General features: G+C 36.5%; 1 protein-coding gene across 1 annotated transcript in view; it reads left to right on the forward strand.

Annotated features, from left to right (window-relative positions):
• Nucleotides 1-12,500, forward strand: part of LOC137624794 (agrin-like) — a 112,052-nt gene that overhangs the window by 35,176 nt on the left and 64,376 nt on the right. The window contains 6 exon segments of the mRNA XM_068355748.1: nt 85-179; nt 663-777; nt 4,805-5,028; nt 6,900-7,112; nt 7,114-7,222; nt 11,840-11,998. Of these exon segments, the coding sequence (XP_068211849.1) occupies nt 85-179; nt 663-777; nt 4,805-5,028; nt 6,900-7,112; nt 7,114-7,222; nt 11,840-11,998 (915 nt within the window).

Consider the following 12,500-nt stretch of genomic DNA (forward strand, 5'->3'; position numbering starts at 1 on the left):
TGTAGGCAAAAATATTGTTCTTCTAACGTCAAAGGTATATACTGTATATCCCCAGCTGCCATTACATGTCCTCCTCCTTGTCAGGTGGATGCGAGGATAAACAATGCAATTTCTACGGGATTTGTGAAGCGGACGGAAAAGGAGAAGGCCGATGTGTGTGTCCAGAGGGATGCTCCCAGGTATGGAATATCGGAGTTTGACAGGAAATTCTAGTTTTCCAGTTTTGAATATTATTGACATTATTATTGTGAATCACTGAATCTTCAGTTTCAGATTTATTGTTAAATAAATCAGAATTGAAGCCAGGTTAAGTTTAAGGAGGTGGCGAGAAACCTAAGGAGAACTGATGAGTGAAATGGAGTATATTATGGAAACAGTTTTGTAAGAAATAGTCCTAATGCAAACACGGGCTCTTGCTTATATAGCAGCTGGTGAGTGACGTTCATCAAATAACCTTAGGTTTATAATCCACGCAGACTTTTATTATCTTAGATCAAACCTTGTATGTTAATTTGATTCTTTTGAAATGGAAAATTTGTTTACCCTCTTGGTTCCTTTGACATGGAAACTCTTCTGCTTTGCATATATCTTGTATATTTTACAAAGTGTTTATTTTCTTGTAGTTTTTAGTTTTAGTCTAATCACGTTAATTTCACTTTCAGGCCGAGAGTAAAGTTTGTGGAACAGACGGAGAAACGTACTTGAACGAATGCATTTTGAAAGTTTCTTCCTGTAGGAAAGCGCAGCTCATCCTGGTATCGTCCAGGGGCGACTGCGGTAAGTTAGAAACTTCATAGTTTTGTAATGTGTCTACTCATGTTCTGTAATGCCCCATACCTAATTTTATTGTTTTTACTTTGCTGATGTGTATTCATTTATAAGGGTTGTGGTGGTCGATGTGGTAACGTCCCTGACTGGTAATCGCCAGACTGGGGTTAGAGTCCGCTCTCATTCGATAGTGACTTTGGTCGCTGCAACCTCACTATCCTTGTGAGCGAAGGATGGAGGGTTTGGGGAATCCTATAGGTCTATCTGCTAAGTCATCAGCAGCCATTGCCTGGCCCTCCTTGGTCCTAGCTTGAGTGGAGAGGGGTCTTGGGCGCTGATTATATGTATATATGGTCAGTCTCTAGGCCATTGTCCTGCTTGATAGGGCAATGTCAATGTCCCTTGCCTCTACCATTCATGAGCGGCCTTTGAAACCTTTAATTGGATGTTATGTATGCAATTGGGATTAGTTTCCATATTTTTTTTTCTTTTTTTTTCTTTTTGCAAAATAATTATGTTTTTATTTTTATTACAAAATAATTATTTAAACGGTCATAATCTGGTCAAAGGGATTTCAACCTTGATTTGTCTGAGTACCCAACTATTACAAAAGGGGGTCATTAAGAAATAGTAAATATTAGACGGGGTCATTGACATATCATCATCTCAAATTATTTCAAAGCTGGGACCAGGTTGGGGAACAGGATCCAAAGTTTTTTTTTTTTTTTTTTTTTTTTTTTTTTTTTTTTTTTTTTCAAGAAATAAACAGAAATCTTCATCATATAATTGCAAGTGGAGGAAGGTGACTCGGGAGACTAGTATAGCTTATGAGCATCTTGCCTTTATTGTGTTTTAAAAGTATTTATATTATTCATTGCGATGTGCCCAATTGTGCCTTTTTTTTAATTAGTGTACCCACCTGTACTTCTATCTTATTTGATACACTATTTGCACATCTGTTTTGATATGTCATTGTTTATCATTAGTAATTTCTTTATTCATACCTCGCAGTTATTATTAATTACCTCCGCCAGGAGGTTATGTTTTCGGTTCGGTTTGTTTGTTTGTTTGTTTCTCTGTTTGTCTGTCTGTCTGTGGACAACGTAGAGGCCACATTTCTACACGGAATCACTTCAAACTTGGCCAAGTAGTTCCCCAATGTGTATGGAAGAACTGATTAAATTTTGGTCAAGGTCACCCCAAGGTCAAGGTCACAGGGGTCACTGGTGTCACTATGACATAAGTGGCCATATCAAGAGACAGAAATAAAGCACTGACTTTTGCATAAGCCAACAGGGAAGTCCTAGTCCAGGCGCAACCCATGGGTGATGTTCAAATTTATAAAGGTCAAAGGTCAAGGTCATATTGGTGCATTATATCAATGTCATATTAAGTATCAGTGGCAAATGAACAAAGATCACTTGAAGGTCAAAAGTCAAGCAGGTCACTTGAAGGTCAAGGTCACGTGAAGGTCAAGGTCACCTGAAGGTCAAGGTCACGTGAAGGTCAAGTACATTTGAAGATCAAGGTCACTTGAAGCCAAGGTCATGTGAAGGTCAAGGTCACGTGAAGGTCAAGGTCACTTGAAGGTCACGTGAAGGTCAAGGTCATGTGAAGGTCGAAGTCACATCAATTCATGATTCTAGGACATATGGCGCTCTAGGTCACCTTGGCGGAGGTATGTCCTCTACGAGGACCATGTCCGCGTTCAGGACTTGCTCACTTGTTTATTAATGCAGTTTTCTTTGAACCGCATTTTTCTTTACGTCATTTATTTCGAAAGTGAATTATTTGCAATTAAGAAGATTCTCATAAATGCTATACCTTTGGTATTAAGATAAAGCGTCTCAGAATAATAATTATATCCTCTTTTTTTCATCAGTTAATGATAGATAAAACATTAGGAATAACTATATAGTGGAAATGACCTCTTTTATAAATTGTTTTTTGTCTGACCTTTTATTGAGAACCTGGAATATATCGTATGAATAGACGCACGTATATCTTGCCTGTATGCATAGCAATGTCGTCTGTTCAGTTTAATCATTCACTTTATAATATCAAAGAAAATTTCTGAATATCATTATTTTATCCACCGGCTTTATAGAATTTAGATATTTCCCTCAGAGAGAGAGAGAGAGGAGAGAGAGAGAGAGAGAGAGAGAGAGAGGAGCAGGTGATCATTAGCAAACGAGAGAGAGAGGAACGAAGAAAAAGTGTTACCACTTATATATTTTATAATTCTGTTAAAATCAAAGAGAGAGAGAGAGGAGAGAGAGAGAGAGAGAGAGAGAGAGAGAGAGAGAGAGAGAAGGGAGGGGGGCAGGTGATCATTAGCAAACAAGAGAGAGAGGAACGAAGGAAATGTGTTTCCACTTATTTCATAATTCTGATAAAATCAGAGAGAGAGAGAGAGAGAGAGATGAGAGAGAGAGAGAGAGGAGAGAGAGAGAAGGGAGGGGGGGGGGGCAGGTGATCATTAGCAAACAAGAGAGAGAGGAACGAAGGAAATGTGTTACCACTTATTTCATAATTCTGATTAAAATCAGAGAGAGAGAGAGAGAGAGAGAGAGAGAGAGAGAGAGAGAGAGAGAAGGGAGGGGGGGGGGGCAGGTGATCATTAGCAAACAAGAGAGAGAGGAACGAAGGAAATGTGTTTCCACTTATTTCATAATTCTGATAAAATCAGAGAGAGAGAGAGAGAGAAGAGAGAGAGAGAGAGAGAGAGAGAGAGAGAGAGAAGGGAGGGGGGGGGGCAGGTGATCATTAGCAAACAAGAGAGAGAGGAACGAAGGAAATGTGTTTCCACTTATTTCATAATTCTGATAAAATCAGAGAGAGAGAGAGAGAGAGAGAGAGAGAGAGAGAGAGAAGAGAGAGAGAGAGAGAGAGAAAAGGGAGGGGGGCAGGTGATCATTAGCAAACAAGAGAGAGAGGAACGAAGGAAATGTGTTTCCACTTATTTCATAATTCTGATAAAATCAGAGAGAGAGAGAGAGAGAGAGAGAGAGAGAGAGAGAGAGAGAGAGAGAGAGAGAGAGAAGGGAGGGGGGGGGGGGGCAGGTGATCATTAGCAAACAAGAGAGAGAGAGGAACGAAGGAAATGTGTTACCACTTATTTCATAATTCTGATAAAATCAGAAAGAGAGAGAGAGAGAGAGAGAGAGAGAGAGAGAGAAGAGGAGAGAGAGAGAGAGAGAGAGGAGCAGGTGATCATTAGCAAACAAAAGAGAGAGGAACGAAGGAAATGTGTTACCACTTATTTTATAAATCTGATAAAATCCCGGTCTGCCTTGGTGCAACGGTAATGCCTGGAAGGAACCGCTTAAGATCGCATCAAATCTCCATTACCCCTCGATGGAATGAGGACAAATTCGCTCCTGAATTCACCCTGTTGCCAATTTTCCTCACGTTAGGAATGGTAGGAAGCGGAAAATTTAATGGGGGTCCCGCCATTTTCTCTCCAGTCTTCCCGCTTTTTTGTTTCTCGTCCCCTTTTTTTTCTATCTCTCTCCCTGTTGTCTTGTTTAAAAGAATGTGTTTATTCATTTGATTAGAAAATGCTGCTGCCTTTAGTCTTGGGTCAGAAGTTCTTTGTTTTGAGATAAATTTACGTTAAAATCTTCATACCAGATATTGCATGCGCAAAACATAGGTCATATTGTTGTTATTTTGTACACATTAAGTTTTTCATCTTGAAATGGAATTGTTGATTTATTTATATCAGTTTTTAATATTTGGAAAATAAAATTGCATTACGGAAGGTAGCACACAATATAGCCAGAAACTGCTCTGTTTTTCTCCCAACAACAAAATTGTCATAATTTGGTTTCCACAATTTAATTTTTCATCTTGAAATGGGAATTATCAACTTATTTGAATCAGTTTTTTTTTTTTTCATATCGTAAATGAATGTACATGATGGAAGATAACATACATAACAGTATAAACTTAAAACTGTTCAGTTTTTCACCCAACACCAAACAAACTTCATAAGGTTAACGTTATTTCTGATTCCCTGTTCCATCTACTTCAGACTTATGCCAGCACGTCGTCTGCAAATTCGGCGGGCGCTGTGAGGCAGGGAGATGCATATGCCCCAGCGAGTGCCCAGACACTCGCGAGCCGGTGTGTGCTTCCAACGGCGAGACTTACGTGAACGAATGCGAGATGCAAAAGGCCGCTTGCGGTATCGAAGACGGCCTCAGGGTCACTTTTGTCGGGGAGTGTTCCGAAGCGAGAACGTCCGGTTGTCAGTAAGTAAACAATACTCTCGCTGATTCTTCTTCTTCTTCTATTTGTACAAGTGTGCGTTTTAGATATTAGGAAGGATCCTTTCAATATTCTCATCCTTAATCTTTTCTCTTTCGTTTCGTTTGTTTTGGAAGTGTCATCTGTATAGTATATGTCATTTCTTAGCCTTTTTTAATGCAATTTCTTAGCCTTTTTTATCGGAGCTTCTTATTCTGTTTATTGTTAAAACCATATGATTTTTATATAACCCTGTGGATTTGAATCTCTCTCTCTCTCTCTCTCTCTCCTCTCCTCTCTCTCCTCTCTCTCTCTCTCTCCTCTCTCTCTCTGTAAATAATGATGACGAATCCCAAAACATGCAGGTACTGTATGAATAAAATTGCCCTAACCTGTGATTATCGCTTGAATGAGTTTGTGCTAAATATTCGTCCTGTCTCATGTATAATGTCACAAGAATCTTCTTGGGAAGACAAGATGGAGTCTTATGACTTTCTATACCCAACCATTAGTCTTCTATGAATTTCACTATTATTCCTTTTTATTAAATCATGATTGAATTCAGATGTACCCAATAATAGTTTCCCCTGTGTGATATCCTTGAGCATTTTTGAGCCGAGATTTAGGAACGTTTAAAGATCGACTGTATAAAGCCAACTAACTGAGCCTCATAAGCTTAATGGAACTCAGCATCATTCTTCGTGCTTCTGGATAAGTACCTTAAAGAATAGTTAGATGCAGCAACAGTTAATTTGTTTAAAAGATTATAAACTTAACAGATATGTTTTGCACTTTGTCACTAGCATCATTGTAATTTATGAAATAAGCTTGAGATAATCAATCTTTGTAAATTTAGACATAACCATCAGTACTTTCAGAATCATTACGAATCCCTTTTTTAATTTGTTCACATGATGCTAGTGAAAAAGTGCTACAGCACTCTTCCAGAACAGTATGTTTTGCTCTGCCCCTTCTTCTCTTTACTTCTATTTCCTCTTAAAAAAATGTAATTGTGTTCATTAGCTGTGGATATGGGCCTCTATCGTCGTATGCTTTTGTGGTGATGATGCCAGGTGGTATGTTGCCTTTCGTCGTCGCCTGTGACATCACAATAAAAAAAAAAAAAAAAAAAAATCCTCACCTTGGACACTAGGGAACATCTCAAATAGTATATGTGCAGCCATGGACACTTTGAGACGACCTTCTGAAAATTTTACAATGGGATTTTTCTTCAGTGTGCAGCTTTGAACAGATTACTTTTTAGTCCTAAATTTGATGACATTTTTTGCACCATATTTTGCAACTTGTAGACCTTTGGTTAGGATCTTCGCTAACACTTTTATCGATAAAACTTCTAAATGTGTTACATAACTTGAACGTACATTTAATCGGATAGGACAGCTAATTTAATGAAGTCGAGAAGCATTAACTATTATTTCCACCTAATATTTATCCGATAGGTTTTACCGTTTTATTTGAAATATTCAAAGGTAATTTAGAATGTATAACTAATCCAGAATCACAATTCTTCCAATACCTTGCATATGATTGCCAAAGACAATTATCTTTCAAATTATATTAATGTAAATTCCATGAGCCAGAATAATGACAATGAATCAAGGATTATTGTTGCAATGTTCACCTAGAATATTATATTGATGTAATTTGACAACCTTGAATACTGACAGTTAGGAAAACGCCTTAAAGTGTTATATTGATGTAGTTTTAAAAAATGTTGATTATTGCCACTGAAACAAAGGTCATTGAAGCCAAGGTCACCTTAAGGTATTCCTTGGCTGCATAGCATTGTTGAGTGTACGTGCATTATAACAACTGGTGGTGGCTGTGACTAATAAACATGCTGGGGGGCTGATTTAGAGGATGATCCGGGGCTCGTAAGGCCACGGGACTCCTCCCCTCCTCCTATGGTGGGTCCTCCGGCCCCAGCGCACCATCCTGTGGCGCAGGAGGAAGCCGACGTGTGTGCATCCATGACCTGCGAATACGGATCGACCTGCACGGTGTTGACGGACGGCCTGCCCAGGTGCTCCTGCCGTCTGGACTGTTCCAGCGTGCCTCAGAATCCAGTGTGTTGCCTCGGACCTCAAGATGTACTCCAGCGAGTGCCTCATGATTAGAGAGGGATGTCAGCGCCAGGTCGAGCTGAGACTGAGGCCCCTGGAACTGTGTGAAGGGTACGCGGGTGCCCCGACGTCGCTGTCAATAATACTTGCTCCTCCTGCAGCATGTCCCATCACAGCCACGACACACCACCCATTGGCCGCCATCCATTGTATTGCTAAAGGACTGATCCTCAAGGGGAGGGGAGGATGGGAATTTTCGTATCCATTTATCATCTAGAGTTGCTTGCCCTTATCGGGCCTTTAATCATGACTTGCCCTTAACCATTAGAGGAAGTATTCGTTCCTTAGAAATAACGAATGTCATAAAACAGTTATTAGCATTTTCCCGTGTGCGTTCAGTCCTTTAGAAACTGCCCCTCTAATCCTTTGTGACGCCTCTCATGTTACCTTGAAATAGCATCCAAAATCTGCATGGCTAATATACATTGCATGTTGTGATGTGGCGTTTTTGCTGTCACTTGATCGAGCATTTCAGCAAGGAGTTATGATTTGTGTTTTCCTTTTCTCGGTGTTTGCAATTTGTATCTTGGAACCGTTTGCATCTGGATTGTGTGACGAATTTGGTGTTTGTTTAGGAGCCAGTCTTATGAGGCACGCTTCAAGAAGTGTGTGGGGCACGCTTATGATTATAACTTATAATTAGATTTAACCACACGTATGATATATATATATATATATATATATATTGTGGTGTATATATATGTATATATATATATATATATATACATACATATATATATATATATATATATTGTGTGTATATATATGTATATATATATATATATATATACATACATATATATATATATATATATATATTGTGTGTGTGTATATTATATATATTATATATATATATATATATTATACTATATATATATATATATATATATATATAATTATACATATACATATCTTGTGTATATATTTATGTACATTATTACACACATATATATACACATGAGCATGAATACTTATAAGGCATCGTAATAGGGAAATTTCTTATTGTCTTCAACTTTCTTTGATAATTATCGATTTGTCTTTGTGAAAGGAGTCTATTCTTCTGATCATTTGCTAAGTGATCAAGCGGGTAATTATCAAACCTTATAAAATCTTCCTAAATCTTTTGTCTGAGTAAAATTCCTAGAAATTTTTAAAATTATAAATATTTTGATGCTGCTGTGTGCTTTCATACTCCCTGAAAATTATAAATCATGAATTACAAAAGAGGCTGCTCAAGGTTTCTTTCCATTTTGATGTCTTGAAATCTTTGTCATTTGCAAAATAAAGACTGCACTTGCATGATCAGAGGTGTATATTTTTATCTAAATATGTTTTCCTAATTATCCGAAAGGGATAAAGATATCTAAACGTTTATAATGTATTTTAATTTGTATAATTTTATGTTCGGTAAGGGCCGTATATCTTGCCTAAAATTACAACTGATCTTCAAGATTTTATAATATACTTTTTCTGACATCTCTACTCCACTTACATTACAGATGCAGCAGCTTAAGTGTAAGCTTTCAATACTATTATTGTAATTGTGGATTGATGTAGGTGCTATATATAATATGTATATGTATATACATACATACATACATACATATATATACAGTATATATATATATATATATATACAGTATATTTATATATATATATATATATGTGTGTGTGTGTGTGTATAGATGATAATGAATATATATATATATATATATATATATTCATTATCATCTATATATACATATATATATATATATATATATGTATATGTATGTATGTATAGAAGATAATATATATATATATATATATATGCGTGTAAGTTTATAAACTTCCCGGCTAATCCAGCGGTAGTAAGCTCACTTTGCATTTCCATGGACGGCAGATTGAGTCCCGTGGGTTTTAGCTGGTTACTGGGGAAATTAATGCTGTGGTTAAGGACCAGAGTGGGGAGATGTTAGGCTTGCCTGGCTGACGTTCTGATGAGTATCTCATCAGATGAAATTGGAACCGAAACTCTAGATCTTTTAACCTTTATTGGGATAGAAAATGTTGTCTTGTTTTTTTTTTTTTTTTCTGTGCAGTAAATCTACCCCGTTGAGGGTAAGCACTATCTATATATGTGCATATATATGTGTATGTATTTGTACATATTAAACCTGCATACGTATACTGTATATGCATACATACATACATATATATATATATATATATATACACACATATTCACACATATACACAAATAGATACATTCAAGTGTATGTGAACCGTCAAAAATGACGGCTTAATATTAGATAGATATGCACACACATGCACCCCCTTTCACCAAGGTATGACTACTCCCTCTTCCCCTACCCGACACTTCATCTTTATTATATATATATATATATATATATATATATACTGTATATTGTATATAAGCTTATAGACTGTTGATTAGGATAATCAACGCTGTGTGTGCATCTGCATTCAATAAGATTATATATTTATATATATACGTTTTATACATTTACGTATAAATTCAGACTTACAATTGGAAAGACCTTCACTTATCCTTTAGTCACAAGGGTTATAAATACTACTTATTTATTCTTTATGAATTAATTGGTTGTTATATTGTAAGACTACCATACAATATAATGTGGTTATCTAGAGAAAAAAAATAATTATTTCATCATATCAAAAACGTTTTATACATTCAACTTAGCTAGAGCATGAAATTTTCCTGTACAGTTACTCAATACTTGGAGTCCGAAAGGGGTGGGAGTGTTCTGGTCAAGTACAATCAGTACCTAGATGCACCTACTATCTATGGTTCTTGTTTACCTATGTTACTGCTTCCTGCAGCTAAAGGGTTCCCCCCTGTTGTGCATGGGCACTGATTGGCCTCCCAATCCCTAGTGCCAGATCTTCTGGCCCAAATTCAAAGATCCAATCCAATCCAATCATTGTTGTGGGAAACGAAGTTGAGTAATCCCTAATAATTAGAATAGAATAAGTCCTCGAAACTTACGTTGATTAGTTTCGTGATTTGACTAATTTCTTGTAAAGTCTAATCTGTGTAAGTCTTTTTTGTAGATAATGAAGAATATTTCCTTAGAAATTTCTATTTTTACGCGTACAGTTCAACTACAGACTTAATTGGAGGAGGCTAATTATATTATTATTGCCTTAATAATTCTAAGTTAATTTTGGAAGATGGTTATTCTGGGAAACTGTCTTTCGAGTTTGATATTGAAACTGCTATCAGGAGGAAATTTAATTCCTGTCGGAATGTAAGTTCTGTCAACAGTCGCATAGTTATGTGCGTTTGTGTAACTGGCAATTAAGTTAAATTGGATTATTAGAGTTCAAGCCATTTGAGAGCCCAACCTTATTTCTTTAATTGCAAGTTATTTTACTATTTATATGTATCACACAACGTATTTGTAATGTTTTAATAGTATTTTAAGTCATAACTTATACCTCCTCATATATATTTTTGTTTACATAAAAACATTTTGGAAGTTCCAGAGAAGTTTGGTTAATGATCTTCAAGTTCAATGTTAATTGTCTGTGTATGTTCAATGTTGTCATTGCTGTTTTTGGATGTTGTTTGTTTTGTGCATGTGAATGTTGTTGCAGCTGTGCATGAAATACTTAAATTGATTTGCCCTGCACAAACATTTCGAACCTTTAAAGAGCTCCTAAAATGAAATTAAATACTATCCATTTGATCCGTTATTGATATTTTGTGAAAAGAACTCGAGTTGTTTTATGTAGAACCTTGATTTGAAAGAAAAAAATAATGCAAACATCGTCCAGTATTATAACATGTAAGTACTAAAATCGGGCTTTCCCATCGAAATATAAGTAATTTATTAGTGAACAAAATAAAGAAATATTGAAACTTCAAGGTATCTTGTTGACAGCTGCGGTCTAATGACAAGAGAAAAAATAATGCAATTCTTATGAAAATTCGTTTTTGAAGCCTCGGTTTTCCAAGAGTTCAAAATATTTCTATTACGCGTACAGTCTTTACATTATTGATGTACTTTACACTTTTTATCACAATAGTGTGCAATATATTGACGGTTTTCCCGTTTTTATTTTGGTTTTACATGCTGTCTTTGTAGCTCTCATTTCTAAAGGGCAGCAATTTCGCCTAATTCATACCAACCTCCTGCATGGTCGAGAGACTTATTTTTGGTAGGGTTCTTATGTCATTTTCGATGCAAATTTCCAATGGTAGCTATGAAACAGTTGTATTGATGACCCCCCCCCCCCACCATTGATGACCCCCCCCCCACCATTGATGCCCCCTCCCCCCCCCCCCAAAAAAAAAAAAAAAAAAAAAAAAAAAAAAAAAAAAAAAAAAAAAAAAAAAAAAAAAAAAAAAACTTCAAGTCCCTGTCGAATCCTTGGTCCATAGTCGGGATACTTATTAGTTTCTGTTATCGAAAATTTGCTGGATAGACCCAGTAGTAAGATTCCATACAGACAGGGACATTGGGGGATTTTGAGATATCTATTTGTTAAACCCTAATAATTTTCGGACTTCGCACTCAACCTATTCCCTCTTCGTATGTGCTCCTCCGTGAAATCCTTCTTATTTTTGGTAATTTTATTTTTTTTTTAGACCAATTTATTTAGTTAATACCTACTGTAAGTTCCTTTTTCCTCCCTTTCTTCCCTCTCAGACTTTGAGTTGACACCTTGCGACGGCAGTCCGCCCCTAATCAACCCAGCAACTGGACGCGATTTTTATTGTGGCAAAGGACCAGACACGGAGACGTGCCCTGAAGGCTATTACTGCCACTGGACTTTGTCCTTTGCAAAATGTTGTCCCCTCGATCAAGGTAGGGATTCAGATGCCGATTTTCAGCTTTTTATTTTTGGATTGAGGGTTGATTATTGGGAACTATTAAAACAACCAAAGATTGTTCATGATAATCGAAGGTTAAGCTTGTTTGGTAAATAGTGGCACAATTTGTTCAACATTTCTAACAATTATTTTTCTATGAGGCTTGCTGCATCATCAGAATATAATGATTATCTAAACCAAAATATGCAAACTTCTGCGTAATGTGTAATATAAAAATTTAGAGTAGTCCTGTCCTTACCCATTCACTGAAGTTTTCCTCCTGCATTCTTAATAATCAGATTTTAACTGGGCATAACAACAATTTCTTATACTTAATTGTTGGGGTCATTCTCAAAATAGGCTACTGTCTGATTCACGCCATATGTCCCCTATCAGTGCCTCAGTATATCAGTGATAATATCCCATCATTTATTCAAGTTGGCAGAACGAATATGGCAATAAAATGCAGGATTGAAAATGAATATGAAACTAGAATA

Source organism: Palaemon carinicauda, chromosome 31 (assembly GCF_036898095.1).
Source record: "Palaemon carinicauda isolate YSFRI2023 chromosome 31, ASM3689809v2, whole genome shotgun sequence".
Classification (NCBI taxonomy): Eukaryota; Metazoa; Arthropoda; class Malacostraca; order Decapoda; family Palaemonidae; genus Palaemon; species Palaemon carinicauda.